We start from the raw sequence: 22,577 nt of genomic DNA on the forward strand, positions 1-22,577 counted from the left end.
ATGCTTAATTTAGTGACAAGAGATTTCCAGTTGGGACTTTCTTCTTGTGTGGTGATTTCATTTATATTGGCTTCTTATATGTATATATTTTAGAAAGTATCTATTGCATTAGGTTTCCACTGCACCAAACAAATGACCCTTAATTTTACCTGTCTTTCCTCATGTTACCTTTTCATTGCCCTCTTCCTTTCCCAATCCCCTTCAATTCTATCTTTTTAGCCCACCTTCCATTTGTTCCAAGTATTTATTTCCCTTTCCTATGGAGAAATTTCTGCCTCCCCTAACCTCCAGTTCTTAATCTGTATGTATCCCCTGCAATATTATGTTCAGTTGCTTGCATATCATACATCTTGCAACTAATATATACGTAAAAAAAAATACATACCCTATTTCTCTTTTGAGGTCTAGGTTCTCTCACTCTCAGTTACCTGCAAATGTACATTTACCTTCATGTTTCATGATTTGATTTTTTAAATGTCTGAGTAATATTTGATTATGTAAATGCACTAGTACTATAACAAAACATAGAAATACACACTGGAAAGCTAGAAATACACACTGGAAAAACAGATAAAATCTTCATAAATGGTGCTGACCAAACTAGATGTATATATGTAGAAACAAAAAATAGGAGCTTATTTTCACTGAAAGTCACCTCCAAATGGATTAAAACCTCACCAAAGTTCATATACAGTTAAAGCCATGAAGTCAGCACAGCTATTTGACAAAGATCCAGCATAGCTGAGTTGCATGTTACAATAGCCTTCATGCTATCTTTCAGGCTTGGTCTTGATCTCCACTTGCTACATGCTTCGAGGGTTTTCAATACATGTACAACCTGAGGACATTGGAGCAATGGAAAATTTTTTAATGAATCATTTATGCCTTCAGCCTGGAGTACTGCTTCTAAGCTTCCCTAGAAAAATCCTGAGCATACTGCTACTCTAATTTTTAGGGGGAATATCAATTATCTGGCCCTACATGAATGTCTTCCTCATGGAAGTTGTAACTCACATAAAAATGGCAGAAAACTCCTTATGAGACTTCAGCTCCAAGATAGTCTTGCAAAATCTACCCTTGTGCTTCCTCAAGAAGAAAATAATCAGAACAACATACTCTTAAAATGGCAAAAAAAGTTTCTAGAGCTAGGAGAGTTGATAGTATTTGAGATTAAATACATTGTACTTCTGTGTCCACAGATGATTACTTGGCATATAAGAGTTATATATGTTAGGAGTTATATATGGTATGTTCTCAATGACTAGATAAAGATGTAAATGAATGGCTGGAGATATTTTCACATTACACTAGGGTCTATAATGATGGACAAAGAATATTTTATAAAAATCATTTTTAAAGTGAGGTATTAGGGCCTCCTTTTTCCAGAAATATCAGCTTTCACAGTATCACTGTGGTGTTATATGACCAAAATAATGAAAGAATACCTAGATTTAGCACATAAGTAAATTCTACAAAGATATGAGGTATAGACAATGCATTATGCCAGGAATTGAATAATAACTGTTGCTGCTTTGGCGTAAATTGTTTTTCTTGAGGCTGTCCATTAAAATATGATAATATACTTCTTGGGACAAAGCAATATGCCAAAGCTGGCTTGAAGATATTCTATCTACTGCCATTGAATCTGATAATGCTTCCAACCTGAGAATGGGCTTTCAGGCTATGGCAAATATGCCTTCAGATTCTCAAAAATATCAGGTTATGGGACTGATGAAGAAAAATGATAGTAAAAGATAAAGTTTATCAATGATGACTAAATTTATGACCAAGAGACAGTTAAATCACCTGTCTGGGGACAAAAAGGATATAATCTATGTTTTAGAACAATGTGAATCTATCTTTTATTATTAAAGCTATATAAATAAAGAAGTACTCTGACTACCAGTGAGTCGAGACTCTAAGTTTCTTTGGACAACCATGTCTGACTCATTTCTGCCCCACCTTATCCTTCCCTCCTCTATGGAAACTATCTACTGCTGGGGTTGGTCCCCAATCTTTCACAACAATCTTTCTTTTCTTTCACAGTAGGGTGAATACTCACAACTGAAGATCTAGAGCTACATGCTTCATAGTAGATAGGACATGTGATATCTGTTTTCTGGATCTGACTTACCTAAATCAATATCATCATTTATATTTCTATATACTTATGTGCATACCATTTCACTTATCTATATCAGCTGAAGGATATTTAGGCGTTCCCATTTTGTACCTATTGTGAACAGAACAGCAATGAGCAGCATGGTTGAGAAAATATTTTTGAAGGAATATGTTGAGTCCATTGTGCATATGTCAAGGAGAGTTATAAGTTGTTCATATGGCAGATTTATTTTTATCATTTTGATAATTCTACACACTGATTTCTGCTGTGGATGTACAATTTTGCAAGCTCCCTTTGCCAGAGATCCAGGTTTTTGCCTGTCCAACAGAAGATGTCAACTGTCAACCTAATTCCTGTTTCCTCCAGAAAAATAAAATACTAAGGGAAAATATATATAGTACCTGTATTATTCATCACAATTACTATTTTGTAATTAAAATTTGAATATTTATATTGCCCACAAATTAAAAAGTAACATGTATAACCTACTAAAATGTGTATTCTTTTATTTTTTAATTTTTTATTTAAATTTTATTAATTATACTTTATTCATTTTGTATCCCCCCGTAAGCCCCTCCCTCCTCCCCTCCTGATCCCACCCTCCCTCCCCTTTCTGCATGCATGCCCCTCCCCAAGTCCACTGATAGGGGAGGTCCTCCTCTCCTTTCTGATCTTAGTCTATTAGTTCTCATCAAAAGTGGCTGCATTGTCCTCTTCTGTGGCCTGGTAAGGCTGCTCCACCCTCAGGGGGAGGTGATCAAAGAGCAGGCCAAACAGATTATGTCAGAGGCAGCCCCTCTTCCCATTACTATGTAACCCACTTGGACACCATGGGCTACATCTGTGCAGGAGTTCTAGGTTATCTCCATGAATAGTCCTTGGTTGGAGTATGAGTCTCTGGGAGGTTCCATGTGTTCAAATTTTCTTGTTCTGTTGCTCTCTTTGTGGAGACCCTGTCCTCTCCAGCTCTTACTATTTCACACTGCTTACATAATATTCCCTGCACTATGCCCGACAGTTGGCCATCAGGCTCAGCATCTGCTTTGATAGTCTGCAGGGCAGAGGCTTTCAGAGGCCCTCAGTGGTAGGTTCCTAGTTTGTTTCCTGTTTTCTTCTTCTGGCTTTCAGAGGCCCTCTGTAGCAGGATCCTAGGTTGTTTCCTGATTTATTCTTTTTCTGATGTCCATCCTCTTTGCCTTTCAGGATGGGGATTGAGTGTTTTAGTTAGGGTCCTCTCTCTTGCTTAGTTTCTTTAGATGTACAGATTTTAGTGGGTTTCTCCTATGTTGTATGTCTATATGAGTGACTATATACCGTGTGTGTCTTTTTGCTTCTGGGACAACTCATTCAGGATGATCCAACCATTTACCTGCAAATTTCATGATTTCCTTATTTTTCATTGCTGAGTAATATTCCATTGAATAGATGTACCACCATTTCTGCATCCATTCTTCAGTTAAGGGGCATCTGGGCTGTTTCCAGCTTCTGACTATTACAAATAAAGCTGCTACAAACATGGTTGAGCAAATGTCCTTTTTGTGTACTTGAGCCTCTTTTGGATATATGCCAGGGAGCAGTATGGCTGGATCTTAAGGAAGCGCTATTCCTAGTTGTCTGAGAAAGTGCCAGATTGATTTCCAGAGTGGTTGTACAAGTTTACATTCCCACCAGCAGTGGAGAAGGGTTCCCCTTTCTCCACAACCTCTCCAGCATGTGTTGTCATTTGAGTTTTTGATCTTGGCCATTCTGATGGGTGTAAGGTGAAATCTCAGGGTTGTTTTGATTTGCATTTCCCTAATGGCTAATGAGGTTGAGCATTTCTTTAAATGCTTCTCTGCCATTCGATATTCCTCTACAGAGAGTTCTCTGTTTAGCTCTGTTCCCCATATTTTAAGTGGGTTACTTGGTTTGCTGCTTTTCAGCTTCTTTAGTTCTTTATATATACTGGATATGAGTCCTCTTTCAGATAAAGGGTTGGTGAAGATTCTTTCCCAATCTGTAGGAGGTCGCTTTGTTATGATGATGGTGTCCTTTGCTTTGCAGAAGCTTTTCAGTTTCATGAGGTCCCATTTATTGATTGTTGCTCTTAGACCCTATGCTGTTGGTGTTTTGTTCAGGAAATTGTCTCCTGTGCCAATGAGTTCTAGGGTATTCCCCACTTTTTTTTTCTAGCCGATTTAATATCTCTGGTTTTATGTTGAGGTCTTTGATCCACTTGGACTTCAGTTTTTTGCAGGGTGATAAGTTTGGATCTATTTTCATTTTTCTACATGTAGACATCCAGTTGGACCAGCACCATTTGTTGAAGATGCTATCTTTTTTCCATTGTATGGTTTTGGCATCTTTGTCAAATATCAGTTGTCCATAAGGGTGTGGGTTTATTTCTGGGTCTTCTGTTCAGCTCCATTGATCCACCATTCTGTTTCTATGCCAGTACCATGCAGGTTTTATAACTGTTGCTCTATAGTACAGCTTGAGATCAGGGATGGAGATACCTCCAGAAGATCTTTTATTGTAGAGGATTGTTTTAGCAATTCTGGGTTTGTTATTCCATACGAAGTTGAAAATTTTTCTTTCCAGGTCTGTAAAGAATTGTGTTGGCAATTTGATGGGAATTGCATTAAATCTATAGATTCCTTTTGGTAAGATAGCCATTTTTACAATGTTAATCCTGCCAAGCCATGAGCATGGGAGATCTTTCCATCTTCTCATATCTTCTTCTAGTTCTTTCTTCAGAGATTTGAATTTTTTTTCATACAAGTTTTTGACTTCCTTGGTTAGAGTTACTCCAAGGTACCTTATGTCATTTGTGGCTATTGTGAAGGGTGTTGTTTCCCTAATTTCTTTCTCAGCCCTTTTGTCTTTTGTATATAGGAGGGCTACTGATTTTTTTAGTTAATTTTGTATCCGGCCACTTTGCTGAAGGTGTTTATCAGCTGTAGGAGTTCCCTGGTAGAGTTTTTGGGGTCACTCACGTATACTATCATATCATCTGCAAATAGTGATAATTTGACTTCTTCCTTTCCAATTTGTATCCCCTTGATCTCCTTCAACTGTCTTATTGCTATAGCAAGGACTTCCAGAACTATGTTGAAGAGATATGGAGAGAGTGGGCAGCCTTGCCTTGTCCCTGAATTCAGTGGGAGTGCTTTATGTTTCTCTCCATTTAGCTTGATGTTGGCTATAGGTTTGCTGTATATTGCCTTAACTATGTTTAGATATGTGCCTTGTATCCCTGATCTCTCCAATACCTTAAACATGAATGGATGTTGGATTTTGTCAAAGGCTTTTTTAGCATCTAGGGAGATTATCATGTGGTTTTTTTCTTTCAGTTTGTTAATATGGTGGATCACATTGATGGATTTCCGTATATTGATCCACCCCTGCATACCTGGGATGAAGCCTACTTGGTCATGGTGGATGATATCTTTGATGTGTTCTTGGATTCAGTTTGCGAGTATTTTGTTGAGTATTTTTGCATCAATGTTCATAAGGGAGATTGGCCTGAAGTTCACTTTTTTGGTTAGGTTTTTGTGAGGTTTAGGTACCAAGGTGACTGTGGCTTCATAGAATGAGTTTGGTAATGTTGCTTCTGTTTTGATTTTGTGGAATAGTTTGAAGAGAACTGGAGTTAGCTCTTTTTTGAATGTCTGGTAGAATTCTGGGCTGAAACCATCAGGTCCTGGGCTTTTTTTGGATGGGAGACTTTCGATGACTGCTTCTATTTCCTTGGGGGATATGGGACTATTTAATTGATTTACCTGGTCCTCATTTAGCTTTGGTAAGTGGAATCGATCAAGAAAATTGTCCATTTCATTTAAATTTTCAAGTTTTGTTCCATATAGACTTTTGAAGTAAGTCCTAATGATTGCTTTCATTTCCTCAGTGTCTGTAGTTATGTCCCCCTTTTCATTTCTGATTTTGTTGATTTGGGTGGTGTCTCTCTGCCTTTTAGTTAGCCTGGCTAAGGGTTTGTCGATCTTGTTGATTTTCTCAAAGAACCAGCTCTTGGTTTCATTGATTCTTTAATTGTTCTATTTGTTTCCAATTGATTGATTTCAGCCCTGAGTTTGATTATTTCCAGCCATCTGCTCCTTCTTGGTGTGTCTGCTTCTTCTTTTTCTAGGGTTTTTAAGTGAGCCATTAAGTTGCTTGAATGAGCTGTCTCGAATTTCTTCTTGAAGGCACTTAGTGCTCTGAACTTTCCTCTTAGCACTGCCTTCATTGTGTCTCACAAGTTTGGGTATGTTGTGTCTTCATTTTCATTGATTTTTAGAAAGACTTTAATTTCTTTCTTTATTTCTTCCCTGACCCAGCTGTCATTTAGTAACAAGTTTTTCAGTTTCCATGTGTGTGTAGGGTTTTTGCTATTTCTGTTATTGTTGAGGTCCAGCTTTATTCCATGGTGATCAGACAAGATACAATGGATTATTTCAATCTTCTTGTATCTGTTGAGGCTTGCTTTGTGACCCACTATATGGTCTATTTTGGAGAAGGCTCCATGAGGTGCTGAGAAGAAGGTAAATTCTTTTGTGTTTGGGTGTAAAGTTCTGTGAATGTCTGTTAGGTCCATTTGATTCATGACCTCTGTCAGAGACATTGTTTCTTTGTTTAATTTCTGTTTTGTTGACCTGTCCTTTGTTGACAGTGGGGTGTTGAAGTCTCTCACTATTAATGTGTGGGGATCTATATGTGCTTGAAATTTTATCAATGTTTCTTTAACAAATGTGGGTGCTCTTGTATTTGGGGCATAGATGTTCAGGATTGTGATGTCTTCCTGGTGGAATTTTTTCTTGATGAGTATGAAGTGTCCTTCCCCATTGTTTTTATTAATTTTGGTTGAAAGTCTATTTTATCAGATATTAGAGTGGCTACTCTTGCTTGCTTCTTGGGTCCATTTGCTTGGAAAGTGGTCTTCCAACCCTTTACCCTCAGGTAATTTCTCTCTTTGTGCCTTAGGTGTGTTTCTTGTATGCAACAGATTGCTGGGTTTTGTTTACATATCCAACTGCCACAGAGGGCCTCTGAAAGCCTCTGCCCTGCAGACTATCAAAGCTGATGCTGAGCCTGATAGCCAACTGTCGGGCTGAGTGAATGGAATTTTATATAAGAAGTGGGAAATAGCAAGAGCTGGAGAGGACAGGAAGGAGAGCAACAGAACAAGAAAATCTGAACACAGGGAACTTCCCAGAGACTCATACTCCAACCAAGGACTATTCATGGAGATAACCTAGAACCCCTGTACAGATGTAGCCCATGGAAGTTAAGTGTCCAAGTGTGTTACATAGTAATGGGAAGAGGGACTGCCTCTGACACAATCTGATTGGCCTGCCCTTTGATCACCTCCCCCTGAGGGGGGAGCAGCCATACCAGGCCACAGAAGAAGACAATGCAGCCGTTCCTGATGTGATCTGATAGACTAAGATCAGAAGGAAGGAGAGGAGGACCTCCCCTATCAGTGGACTTGGGGAGGAGCATGCATGCAGATAGGGGAGGAAGGGTAGGATCGGGAGGGGAGGAGGGAGGGGCTCATGGGGGGATCCAAAATGAATAAAGTGTAATTAATAATAATAATAAAAAAGAAAGAAAAGTGTTCTGTCTATATTTTTAAGATCTCAATAAACAAAATGTTGTAATTTATGTAAGAGATATTAATTTATGTATATATTATTATTTATTCTTCCATCATTTTTTCTTCCAGTTTTTACCCTCTAGAGTTTTAAATAAATACTCTTTGCTCTTTTGAAAATTCAAGCCACTTTTTCATAAACTTTTTATATGCTTAACATGTCAAATTTTGATTTGTAATATGTTATGCTATATTATGATACCAGGAATATAAAACATACCACTGAATTTTATCAGGGGTATTTATTATAAATAGTATTACAGGAAAAGGAAAATGTGTAGAAATGAAATACTATTCTTTTCAGTTGTTGTTAGGAGACAGTTGCCTAAGTCCACTCATCCCAGGAAAAAAAAACACATTTTTATTGATTATTACAATTAATTCACTTTGTATACTGAATGTAGGCCCACCCCTCACCTTCTGCCTGTCACAACCTACCTCCTACTTCTCTCCCTATATCCCTTTCCTAGTCCACTTATAGGGGAAGTCCTCCTCCCCTATTATATTATACTAGCCTATGTTATCTAAACTGACTAGGAATGGCTGCACCCGCTTCTTCTATGGCCTGGCAAGGCTGCACCTCTCAGGAGTAGGTGATCAAAGAGCCAGCCACTGAGTTCATGTCAGAGAAAGCCCTTCCTACCCTTACTAGGAAATCCACATGGAGACTGAGATACTTATGGGCTACATCTGAACAGGGGCTCTAGTTGTTCTCCATGCATGGTCCTTGGTTGGAGCAGGAACCCCAGGGCCCATATTTATTTTTGCTCTTTTGGTCTCCTTGTGGAGTGCCTGGCCTATCCAGATCTTTATCTCCTGAATCTTCCAAATGATTCTGTGCTCTCTACCCAAAGTTTTGCTATCAGTCTAAGCATCTGCTTCAATACCCTCCTAGGTAGATTCTTTTAGAGGGCCTCTGTGCTAGGTTCCTGCCCTGTTCCCTGTCTTCTCACATTAACAATGTCTATCCCATTTGCCTTTCTGAATGAGGATTAAACATCTTCCCTGTGGTCCTCCCTGTTGGTTAGCTTCCTTAGGACTATAGATTTTCATATGCTTCATTCTATATTACATGACTAATATCCACTTAGAAGTGAGTATATACCATGTGTGTCTTTCTGAGTCTGATACCTCACTGAAGATGATCTTTCCTAGTTTTATCCATTTGCCTGCTGATTTCCTTGTTATTAAATACCGAGTAGTACTGCCCTGTGTAAATGTGCCACAATTTCTGTATCCACTCCTCAGTTGTGGGACATCATCTAGGTTGTTTCCAGATTCTGGCTATTATGAACAAAGCTGCTATGAGAATAGTTGAGCAAATGTCCTTGTTGTATGGTTCAGAATCTTCTGAATGTATGCCCAGGGGTTGTATAGCTGAATCTTGAAGTAGCATTATTCATAATTTTCTGAGAAAGCACCAGTCTGATTTCCAAAGTGGTTGTACAAGTTTACATTTCCATCAGCAATGGAGGAGGATTCCCTTTTCTCCATATCCAATCCAGCATGTGTTGCAGATGATGTGATAGTACAAATGAATAACCCTAAAAATTCAACCAGGGAACTCCTACAACTGATAAACACCTTCAGTACGGTGGCTGGATACAAAATTAAATAAAAATATATCTGAAGCCTTCCTGTATACAAAAGACAAAACTTTAAGGAAGATATCAGAAGATGGAAAGATCTCCCATGCTCCAAGATTGGTGGGATTAACATAGTAAAACATGGCCACTCTACCAAAAGAAATCTCCAGACTCAATGGAATTACAATCAAAATACCAACACAACTCTTTACAGACCTTGAAAGAACAATTCTCAGTTTCATATGGAAAACAAAAAACCCAGAATTGATAAAAAACATGCCTGTACAATAAGAGATTTCCTGGTGGTAATTTCATCATGGATCTCAAGTAGTACTATAGAGCAACAGTAATAAAAAGTGGCATGGCACTGGCACCTGTACTTTAAATCTTAAAGGGGTGTACATCTACTCATTAATTGTTTTTATTAAATCATCAAGAATCTGAGGGGAAAAAACAAATATAGGGGAATCTCAGTTTTAGAGATTCTCAGTTTTAGACCCAGTTTGAGAGTGCCCAGGCTGCCAATGCTACGTTGGACTATTGTTTCAGCTCAAACCTTAAAACATCCCTGGCTTTACTATTAATAGTGTACTTTTATTAACTGAAAATTGTTCTCTAAGATTTTTACACCAGAGACATCAGCAAAAACATCTTCCCTGACCTTGTTAAACAATCTATTTTTCCAAAATCTTTCTAAGTATAATTGTGATTGCTAACAATCTATATCCATGGTTCCTTTCAAAGGCAGTGGTTAATTCACTAATCTGCTCTAGTAAACATGTGAAAAGAGATCAAGCGTTGTTAATTTTAAATGCCAGTGATATTGCCCAGTGAAGGGCTAGAAGCCTCCTTATAGTTTTCATACACCTCATGTTTTGAGGAATATGGGCATCATAAGGACAACAAGCAGAGATATGCTACATAAGAACTCAAAGTCCTCAGGAAAGGCAGTTCTTGGGATTATGCTTCTCCAAGACAAACTCATCATGACTATGCTAACAGGAGAGCCATATTCCATGAATTCTACAGCTGTTCTGCTATTGTTCCTGCATGACTCTTGACAGGACCACGTAGCCAAAATAGTTTGCCTATATATGGGTGAGGGGGGAGTAAGGTTAGCTCAGGCCCTGGGAAGGAGAATTCAGGGTATTGCATGGGCTGTACTAGCCTGGATAACCAGATAACATGGAAGGAGTGAAGGATTGCTGGGAGAAAATGGCAGGTAGATGTGATTTGATGTGTTAACTAGGAACCTCTGCCATTAGTTCCAGGTTTGAATCCTACTTCTATGGTAACATAAACTTCATAGAGAAAAGCATAGTCTCCATTGGATAGTGATCTTCAAGTGAGCCCACAGAGAAGAAAAGTGACAAAGACAAAGATTCTGTTTTTCTTTTCTTTCTATATATCTTCTTTATTCTCTTTGAGGGAGGGCGGCTACCCAAACTAGACTCAAATTTTTGCTTTTTTGTTTTGTTTTACTTGCTATATTTTATTTTATTAATTGTTTTTATTTTTCACAATTTATTCATTATATATGCTGACTGAGGGTCATTCCCTCTACTTCTACTGGTCCCATCCTCCCTCCATATTCCCCCATTCCCTTTCTCTAGACCACTCAAAAGGGGAGTTTCTCTCCTCTGCCATCCACCCATACATTATCAGAACAGTACTCAGCTATTAAAAACAGAGAAATTAAATTTTCTGCTCTTATTTCTTTTCCATGGGCCACTGTACTCACCTCAGAAGATTTCATACCATGAAGCTTGCCTGCAACCTTACCTTGAACTAAACACTAAGTATAACTCATTTTAATGAGTCCCATCCCAAGATACTGTTTGATTGACCATCTCAAATCCAGAAACATGTGAAATTTGAAATGCTATGCAGTCTTAAATATTTTTTCACAGGCATTTCAGAGAATGTGATTCTCTTGCTGCCTGGAGGGCTGTTTCCCACCAGCCCAGGAAGGCATGAGGGGCACAAGATGAGTAGTATAAAGCTTGGAAAGCTCACGAGCATAACAATGGTTAGCCACTCTGGGAGCCACCTCAGAAAGTAAGTTCAACTTTAATTCCTGAAAACAGAACACAGTGGCTTATATCCCTTGGGGAGTACCTGGGATGCTCCAAGCATAGGTGTAGATAATTGTTTAATACTAGGAAATTCAAGAATGCTAGATTTGCATTAAACAGCACATTCCTATTATATGAATAAGAAGAACAGGAACACAGAACCAAATTATCCTATATTTGAAGGGAGGGGAGAGTTATCAGGGATCTGTGTCAAAGGCCATCTATCAAATTTGATTGGTGGTTTCCGTGTCTAAAGATACTCTCCAGATGAAGTCAGGCAGAGAAAACGCACCATTGACATGGTTACCCATCTAGGCCAGAAGCAGAGTCATACATGGAAAATAAAGCCTCCTCCCTCATATCTCAAAATTCAGTGTGGGTTGTGATGATTTTCAATAGAACCCCTGGAACAATAGGTATGTGTACACAAAGAACTTCTACAGGCTACCACTGTTGTGTTACTCTCAGAGAACTTCCTGGCTGGTGTTAGTTCAACATTCCCTACATATTCATCCACTGGACTAAAAGTTTCTTGTGTAAAGTGAGGCAATTGAAAACAGTAAATGTTGAGAATCAGGATTATCAATAAGTCTTCCATAAACACTTTATTATATAATACTGTTGCATTTAATTGATATTTACCATTCATTGTATTCTTTTTAAAAATAAGTTTATTTACTTTAAATTCCAATCATAGTCCCCCTCCCTTCTCTCCCCCAGAACTACCTTCCTTTCCTATTGCCCTTATTCCCTTTCCCCTCCAGAAATGGGAGGTCATTTCCATTGAGCTAGTTTTTCAGTTCTGTTGGATCTCATTGGACCAAAGAACACAAAGGTCTTTCTACATTGCTTATAGTCACAGAATTCCTCTCCAGTAAGGTAATTTTGATGATGATGATGACTCTAGATTTGTGCAAGGCCTCACCATTTTAACACATTCATAAGTTCTCGCCAGTATGAATCCTTTCATGAAGATGAAAATTATACAAATGTGGAATAGTTTCGCCTTGTTAAAAGCACTCATAGGCTTTTTGTCCATTAGGATTTCTTTCATGAGTTTGAAATTGATTATGAAGTGCAAAAGTTTATTCACATTGATTGCAGTCAGACAGCTTCTTTCCAGTATGTGTTCTTTTATTTATTAGGAGAAGTTATGTTCAAAGGCTTTGCCACATAGTTATATTCATATGGTTTCCCTCCACAATGTGTTGTTGTCTTAGGAGATGAATATTACATGCAAAGGCTTTATCACACTAATTACCCTCACCAGGCATCTCTCCACTGTGTGTCTTTTCTTGTTTGTGGATACCACTCTGCTGTTCAAAGGCTTTATCATACTGGGTATATTCATAAGGTTTCTTTATAATATGTGTTCTTTTATGGCTTATGACATGACTTTTTTGTGGAAAGGCTTTACTGCACTGGTTACATTCATAAGGTTTCTCTCCAGTGTGTGTTCTTTTATGTCTTAAGAGAGTACTGTTTTCTGCAAAGGCTTTACCACACTGGTTACATTCATAAGGTTTCTCTCCAGTATGTGTTCTTTTATGTCTTAAGAGAGTACTGTTTTCTGCAAAGGCTTTACCACACTGGTTACATTCATAAGGTTTCTCTCCAGTATGTGTTCTTTTATGGCTTATGAGATGACTTTTTTGTGCAAAGGCTTTACCACACTTGTCACATTCATAAGGTTTCTCTCCAGTGTGTGTTCTTTTATGTCTTATGAGATGACTGCTTTTTGCAAAGGCTTTACCACACTGGTTACATTCATAAGGTTTCTCTCCAGTGTGTGTTCTTTTATGGCTAAAGAGAGTAATGTTTTCTGCAAAGGCTTTACCACACTGGTTACATTCATAAGGTTTCTCTCCAGTGTGTGTTCTTTTATGTCTTAAGAGAGTACTGTTTTCTGCAAAGGCTTTACCACACTGGTTACATTCATAAGGTTTCTCTCCAGTATGTGTTTTTCTATGGCTTATGAGATGACTCTTTTGTGCAAACACTTTACCACATTGATTACATTTGAAAGGCTTCTCTCCAGTGTGTGCTCTTTTATGCCTTATGAGATCACTGGTATAGGAGAAGACTTTACCACATACAGTGCATTTAGAAGGTTTCTCTCCAGTACGACTGCTTGCATGCCTGCACAGATAATTACCACATGTGAAAGATTTACCACAATCAGTGCTTTACACTAATAAATATATTTATCTATATTAATTAATTTCATAATTTGATCTAATCGTAAAGGAGAATCAAATTTTAAAGTTTTATCATGTTATTTACATTAATGGTTTTTCCCTTTATTATGGGTATTTTTGAAGATCTCTGTGATGGTAAGAGCATTTGTTACGTGGTTCACTTTTATAGCTTCATTTTTCTATAAGAGTTATATATATATATATACATACATATATATTATTGTAAGAATACAGACCTTTACCACAGCAATCCCATTTGCATTGTTTTTACTGTATGAATGACACTTCCTTTGCAAAGTGAGCCACGAGAAGCAGAAGAAGTTCCAAATTCTTAGTATTCATAGGTATTTTCAGCAGTATTAGTTGCTGATGAATTCTCAGTGAAGTTGCAAAACCAATTAATAGTAACCGTTTATCACATTCAGAAAATCTACTCAAAGTGGGGACTACTACAAAATTAATTGTTCTTGGAGAAAGACAGGTACACTGCTTCTTTCAATATTCCTCTGCTCATGTGCCTTACAAACATTGTGACATATGATATACCTATTTAAATTACAAGAATAATAAAGGATTCCCTCACTGAATTAACACAGTTTGTTTTTTGTTAATCATAGACATGCCATATAGGGATTAAGGTTTCTCCACAACAATATTCTTGACTCTCATAAGCTGCTCCTTTCACTAAACTTTACAATATGACTGCATGAATATGAGTAACAGTGGTTGTTATTAGAAAGTTTTGGACACATACTGATCACCTATTCAATATGTATACCTCTTACAATATCTGAGTAGATAAAATGAGACTAAACAGATTGGCAGTTCAACTCAGTAGCTGTAATGTCTATATGATTTAAATGGTATTTTCTGTTACAACATTATTTTATTTTCTTCTATCTTAAGGAATGCCTTGCAAACACAAATCAGATACCTGACATTGAGGTAAATGGAATTGTGAGATCATAATGATGATCAGTATACTTAAAGCACTGCTGTTTTTACACTGTTGCTTTTCTTTAAAACCTACAGGACACAGCCAGGTGTGCTGCTACGTGCCTTTAATCCATGCATTCGTGGAGGCAGAAACAGGCAGGTATGTGTGATTTCGAGGTCAGGCTGGTTGAACAAGCAAGTCTAAGAAAGTCACAGATACCCAGAAAAAATTCTATTTCAAAAACAGAAAATAAAAAGCAGCCAATAAACAAACAAACAAACAAAAAAACACCAAACTTCCAGGACACATTAAAATTTAAGATTTATATCTGTATCAACATGCACATAAATTTACCTTTTATTACTTGTAGAACTTTGAAAATGTTCTTCAATATTATGGTCATCCCAATTGTAGCCTAAAATATAGTACCAGAAAATATATATTATTGGAAATATCATGTTATTATTAAGGCAAAACTTAAATCACTATCTTCTGTGACCCTTAGAACCATGCCTGTTTTATTTACCTCATTCCTCCTCATTCTCAATTGGAATTAAAGAAGAGGATCAATAACTAAGTAAGAGTTGTCTTTTTATTTTAAAAGTGAAAGAAAAATTGCAGTCTTACCTATAGCAGTGAGGTTTTCACAGGTCTCTAGCGTCACAACTTTGTAGAGTTGCTTCTGGGAAGGTTCCAGCAAGGCCCACTCTTCTTGGCTGAATTTCACATGGACATCATTAAATGTCACTGAATTCTAAAATATACCATACATTTGTAAAAAAGAAAGACTGGCAACAATATAAATTTATATTTCATTGGCAATATAATCATATAATTCTAATGCTTCTTCCATTTATTTTCTGACACAGAAGTGCTAGTGTTAGACAGTTGGGTGCTGTGCATCAGGTGAAGGATGGGAGAAGAAAAAGCCTAAAGGTTAGATTGTAAAGGAAAAAAAGGCTTGCTTTGAAAACCTGTGTTAAAGGTTTTGTATTGGTTTGTAAGACATTAATATGAAGTAGCCATTAGTTGGGTTCTTGAGTGATCTATGAATCATCTTCAGTTACTTGGGTGAGTAGGTCAGGACACTTTCATGAGACAGGTGGAAGGAAAAAACAGGCATATTTTATCTAGCAACAAATGATATGTGGCTATCAGGTGACAGTGAACAGATGGGTGGTGTCAGTCAAAAGACAACATGGCACTGGATATCATGTTTTGACCAGGGATCAGAGATGTGGCATACCAGTATATGAAAATGGGGGCTCATATATTTGTGGAAGGGAAATTGTACTACAGTGAACAGATGGATAAAAATAATGTGAGTGGCAAGCAACAATAATCATAGCTGATAACATCATATTTCTGAGTTCCCAGACAAAAGAAAAGGCATAGAACACATGATTATTCTTTGATCATTGTTTTGTTTATTCTCCTTTCTAAATCATGTATAGTCTATAGTTTAAAAATAAAGATTAAAACTTTTCTATTAAAACATAAGTGTTAATGTTATCACTAAGTCATTTTAGAAGAAAACTGAATAATGAAGTTTAACTATGTCATATCGGAACTCTTTTGAATAGGATATAGCTTTTGAATAGTCATGGTAATTAATGTGGACAAAGACAGACAGAAGAGAGAGAAATAGAAAGAGAGAGACAGAGAAACACAGAGAAATTAAGAGATGAGCAGTACTAAGTACACATCAGAGAAATTTATGAACAGTTACTAACTACAAAAATTATGGACAAGCTGGGTGTATTCTATTATGCCTTAATTCCATCACTCAGGAGGCAGACGCAAGTGTATCTTATTGAATTGGATGCCAGCATGATCTATGCAAAAAGTTCCAGGACAGCTAGACCTATATAGTAAGACAGAGCCTCCCCTAAAATTCAATCAAACAAACATAAAAGATTGAAAGAACTCAGAAGTCTTAACTGAAGCTTGTACAAGAAATTACACATCCACTCCAGTTGTGTATTCCTTTTCCAGAAATCTGCACTGCCCCAGCTTAAAATTTAACTCTAATAACATCTTACTAAAAGGGAATGCATGTTTAAACAGCTAAAAATAGAAAAATGAAAATATTAGCAATGTCAATGCTGATCATAAATAAGCAACATAAGGTAGAAGAGATGGCTCAGCAGTGAGGAGCTCTTGCTACTCCTCCAAATAAGTGGGCTCAATTGTCATTGTTTACCTGGAACCCACTACTATCAGTTCATGAGTTCTGAACACATCTTCAAACTATAGTGAAGATCAGGCACACAAGAGATGCATATTCCTGCATACATTCAAAATACTCATATTCAGTAAAAATTAAAAACAGATCCCAGCTGGAAGGGCTGAACTCACACTGTGTCTGATCAGCAGGGTAGCAGAGACTGCACAGTGACCAATAGTTGGAACTGTGGGCCTCCAAACACCACTGACTGTATTTACCAGGTGAAATGAGAAAAGCAATTGGGTTCAACCTCAGAGCACTCAGCTAATCCCTTGAAAATTTCTTGGGATGTTTTAGCAGGAATAAGGTTTTCAAGCAAATTGACCCAAGAAGCAAGCAGGAGTAACCATTCTAATATCTAATAAAACAGACTTTCACCAAAAATTAATTGAAAGAGATGAGAAAGGGGTAATCCAAGATGGCGGTGCTGGGATGACACTGTCTGAGGAGCAGGGCAGCAATATTGGTACAGTGACTAAGAGGCTGAACTCTAGACTCTAAAACAAAAGCAATTGTGTTTCCCAGGTGAGAGGAAACTCCACGGAGTGGGAATAAGTCGGGTCTACTCTCAGGTCACCCAGCAAGAACCCAGAAGAAACCCCAGGTCACACAGTCACTGGGTCACTTGACCAGAAGCACACTCTTGCATATCCTGATCACCTTCCCAGGCTGAACTGTGCACCCCAGGGCACAAGAGACTGGGAGTCCCAGTCTTGAGAAAACCCCAGAGAAGGAAGCAAGTAGGGCTGACCTCAGGTCAACCAGTCTATCCCTGGAAAAGTTCCTGCAGACCTGCAGGCACAAAGCAGCCAGCCCTGAGTGGGGCTCCAGCTGCCCACCCTAAAACTAACTCTCCATCACAGACAGAACTGTGTACCCCAGGGCACTAGAGGCTGGGTTTTCCTGTTGGGAGAAAACCCCACAGGGAGGGAAACAGCAGGTCCCAGCTTAGAGTACTCAGCTGACCCCCCACCACCACTAACACCACACATACGGGAATGTTCTCAGAAAAAGTTCTCAGGTTCCTCTCCAGTCACCAGCTTGGAGCCACCACTCGCAAGCAAGTGCCTACTCACTCCACACGCCCCCTCCCTAACAGTACAGACTGGCTTTTTCTGTTGAGAAAAAACCCAAAGGTGGCGGAAATATCTGGCCCTACCTCAGGACACCTAGCTCTAGAAAAGTTTCTGGTTATCCACAGGCTCCAGGCTCTAGCCTCCTGCTGCACACATGAGAGTAGTGCTCACATACCACTGATTACCACTTGGGTACTGGGGCAGAGAGCCCCAAACTCAGACCTCCAGAAGCCTGGGTTCCCTAAGATCAACCCCCAAATACTGCTCCAAGGGACAATGAGTTTTCCCTAATTAAACTGACCAAACCACAAGGCACCCAGGTTACAGCAGCAGCTCACTAAATTTACAGCAAGAGGGAAGCTGTCTCCAGGACTTCTCTGGATGAGAGGGTAGTTCCCTTTACTAATGAATACCACAATTACTACTCAGGTCTGCATGCCTGAGATGAGCTGTGGCAATTCCTGAAAAACACCTGCCATTCAGTGACCATACCTAAAAAATGGAGGAGAGCTCCTTTGGGAAAAAATCATCTTCCTGCCAAGGTGATTCCACCCACCACAGGATCCCAGGAAGTACCAGAAACTAACCCCCAACACCTAAGATAGCCTAATGGGTAGAGGCTAGCATAAAAGCTCAACCAACAAAAGACAGAGCAATATTGCATCCCTAGAACAAGTTATCCAGGAGCAAGCATCCCTGGAGCAAGCAGCCCTGGATAACCCAGCGTAAATGAAATTCAAGAAGATGACCTTACATCTGTGCTTATGAACAGGATAATAGAGGAAACAAATAAACTTCGTAAAGACCTAGATGCAGATAAAGTCAAACAGAATATTGCCATTTGCAAAGAAATAGAAGATGATAAAGACAAAGTGATTGTGGCTATCCTTAAAGAAATACAGGAAGTTGCAGCCAAACAATTTGTGGCCTTTAGAGAGGAAATACTTAAATCCCTGAAAGAAATTAAAGAAACAGAGGATTGTTCAAACAAACAGCTGAAGGAATTGAAGGAAAATAGTCAGAGAGGTGAAGGAAATCAATAAAATGGCTCAAGATCTGATGATAGAATTGGAAAAATTAAAGAAAACACAAATGGAGGAGATTGTGGAGAGAAAGAACTTAGGGAAGAAAACAGGAACTACAGAGTTAAGCATAATGAATAGACTATGAGAGGGAAGAAAGAATCTCAGGTGTGGAAGACACAATGGAAGAAATAGATGTAGCTATCAAAGAAAATGTTAAATCTAAAAAATTCCTGACATAGACCATCCAAGACAACATGAAAAGCAAAACCTAAAAATAATAGGAATAGAGGAAAAAGAAGATTCCCTCCTCCAAGGCCCAGAAAATATTTTCAACAAAATCATAGAAGAAAATTTCCCCAACTTAAAAGAGAGGTCTATAAGAATATAAGAGGCCTACAGAAAACCCAATAAATTAGACCAGAATAGAAAATCCTCCCACCACATAATAAATGGTAAGTATACAGAACAAAGAAAAAATACTAAAAGCTGCAAAGGAAAAAGGCCAAGTAACATATAATGGCAAACCCATTAGAATCACACCTGATTTCTCAACAGAGACTATGAAAGCCAGAAGGGCCTGAACAGATATCATGCAGACCCTAAGAGAACACAGTTGACCGCCCAGGCTACTATACCCAGCAAAAGTCTCAGTCATCATAGATGGAGCAAACAAGATATTTAATGACAAAAACAAATTTAAACAATACCTACGCACAAATCCAGAGGTACAGAAGCTCCTAGAAGGAAACCTACAACCCAGGAAAGCTAACTACATTCAGGAAAACACAGGAAATAAATAATGTCACTACAGCAAAACTAAAAGTAACCAAGCACACAAACACACTACCACAAGCAACATCAAAATAAATGGATCTAACAGCCACTGGTCATTAATTTCCCTCAACATCAATGGACTTAACACTCCAATAAAGACACAGACTAACAGAATGGATATGTAAACAAGACCCAACAATCTGTTGCATACAAGAAACACATCTAAGTCACAAAGATAGACATTGCCTGAGAGTAAAGAGCTGGAAGGAGGGTCCAAGCAAATGGACCCAAGAAACATGCAGGAGTTGCCATTCTAATGTCTAATAAAATAGACTTTAAGTATATGGAATCCATCAATGTAATCCACCATATAAACAAATTGAAAAAAAAAAAACAACCACAGAGGATCATTTTCTTAAATGGTGAAAAAACATTTGACAATATCCAACAGTTATTCTTGTTTAAAGTCTTGGAGAGACTGGGGACAAAGGCACATATCTAAAAATAGTAAAGACAGTGTAAAGAAACCCCATAGCTAACATCAAACTAAATGAAAAGAAAGTTAAATCAATTCCACTGAACTGAGGGACAAGACACGGCTACACACTCTCTCTCAATCTCTTCAATACAGTACTCAAAGTCCTATCTAGGACAATAAGACAACTAAAGGAGATCAAGGGGACACAAATTGTTAAGGAAGAAATCAAATATCACTATTCACAGATGATATGACAGTATACAAAAATGACCCCAAAAATTCTACTGTAGTGAACTCCTACAGTTGAAAAACACTTCAGCAAAGTGGCTGGATATAAAGTTAACTCAGAAAAAAATCAGTAGCACTCCTGTATCCAAATGACAAATGGACTGATAAAGAATTAGGAAAATAACACCCTTCACAATAGCCAGGAAAAAAAATATATTTTGATGTTATCCTCAACAAGCCAGTGAAAAACCTCTATGAAAAACAAAACAAAACAAAACAAAACAACTTCAAGTCTGTGAAGAAAGAAACTGAAAAAGATACCAGAAGATAGAAATATCTCTCATGCTCATGGATTAGTAGGGTCAACATAGTAAAAATTGCCATCCTATCAAAAACAATCTACAGATTCAATGATATTCCCATCAAAATATCAACACAATTCCTTAAGGAACTTGAAAAAACAATTCTCAGCTTCATATGGAAAAATAAACAAGCCAGAATAGCTAAAACAATCCTGTACAATAGGAGATCTTCAGTAGGTATAACCATCCCTGATCTCAAGCTCTACTATAAATTAATAGTAATAAAAACTGCACGGTACTGGAAAAAAAACAGAATGGTGGGTCAATGGAATTGAAGTGAAAACCCATAAATAAACCCATACACCTATGGACACTTGATATTTGACAAAGAAGTCAAAACCATGCAATGGAAAAAGGACAGCATCTTCAACAAAGTGGTGCTGTTCTAACTGGATGTCTACATCTGGAAAAATGAAACTAGATCCATATTTATCACCCTGCACTAAACTGCAGTCCAAGTTGTTCGAAGACCTCAACATAAAACCAGATACACTAAATCTCTTAGAAGAAAAAGTGGGAAAGATCCTCGATGTCATTGGCATAGAAGGTAATTTCCTCAACAGAACACCAAGAACACTTGCTCTAAGATCAAGAATTAATGAATAGGATCTCGTGAAACAAAAAGCTTCTATGAAGCAAAGAACTCTGTCAATAGAACAAATGACAGCCTACAGCCTGACAAAAGATCTTCACCAACCCTACATACAACAGAGAGGGCTAATAAACAAGATATATAAAAAGATCAAGAAATTTAACTCCAGCAATCCAAATAATCCACTTTAAATCTGGGGTACAGAACTAAACAGAGAATTCTCCACAGAGGAATATCAAATGGTGGAGATTAAATGCTCAATATCTGTAGTCATCATAGAAATGCAAATGACATTCCATCTTAATCCCATCATGGATAATGTCAAAAGCTGAAGTGACAGCAAGCTAGTGAGAATGTGGAGAAAGAGGAACACTCCTGCATTGCTAGTAGGAGTGCAAACTTATACAACCACTTTAGAAATCAATCTGATGCTTTCTCAGACAATTGAAAATAGTGTTACTTCAAGACCCAGCTCTACCATTCCTGGGAGTATATCAAAAAGATGCTCCACCATTCAACAAAGATATTTGCTCAACTATGTTCATAGCATCTATATTTATAATAGCCAGAATAGTGAAACAAACTACATGTCTCTCAACTGAACCACTGTTTTACAGAAATTGTGGTGCTTTTACACAATGGAATGCTATTTGGGTATTTTAAAAAAAGGAAACCATGAAATTTTCAGGCAAATGTATGGAACTACAAATGATCATCTTAAGTGAGTTATTCCAAAACCAGAAAGACATGCATGGTATGTACTCATTCATAAGTGGATAATGGCCATAATATAGGATAAACATACTACAATCCACAGACCTAAAGGAGCTAAATAAAAAGGAAGACCCTATGGAGGATGTTCGATTCATATTCAAAAGGGCAAATAGTACCTACACCAGAAGTGACTGAGGAGAGGGAACAGGATGAGAGCCTAACATACATATCCTTCAAAAAACTACCCAGCAGGGGATCAAAGCAGAGGCTAATACTCACAGCCAAACTTTGGGTAAAACACAAAGAATCATAGAAAAGACTAGGGGGTAGAAAGTAGAAAGAGCCAGATATGGCAGGACTGCCATAAGAAGACCAACAAGGACAACAAATCTGGGCTCATGGGGACTTGCAGAGATTGATGGACCCACCAAAGACCATTCATGAAGAGGAACCAGACCCCTGCTCAGTTATAGCTGATAGGCAGCTCAGTCTCATGTGGGATCCATAGTAAGAAGAGTAGGGGCTGGCTCTGACATGGACTCTGTTACCTGCTC

At 38.0% G+C, this 22,577-nt stretch overlaps 1 protein-coding gene across 1 annotated transcript in view; it reads right to left on the reverse strand.

Annotated features, from left to right (window-relative positions):
• Positions 1–12,842: 12,842 nt before the first annotated feature.
• LOC132650778 (zinc finger protein ZFP2-like) overlaps positions 12,843–22,577 on the reverse strand; it is a gene marked incomplete at both ends in the record, with an annotated part of 118,375 nt that continues 108,640 nt past the window's right edge. Inside the window, one exon of the mRNA XM_060376098.1 lies at positions 12,843–13,479. Within this exon, the coding sequence (XP_060232081.1) occupies positions 12,843–13,479 (637 nt within the window). The remainder of the gene's footprint in view (positions 13,480–22,577) is intronic.

The sequence above is a fragment of the Meriones unguiculatus genome (assembly GCF_030254825.1).
Source record: "Meriones unguiculatus strain TT.TT164.6M chromosome 13 unlocalized genomic scaffold, Bangor_MerUng_6.1 Chr13_unordered_Scaffold_33, whole genome shotgun sequence".
NCBI lineage: Eukaryota > Metazoa > Chordata > Mammalia > Rodentia > Muridae > Meriones > Meriones unguiculatus.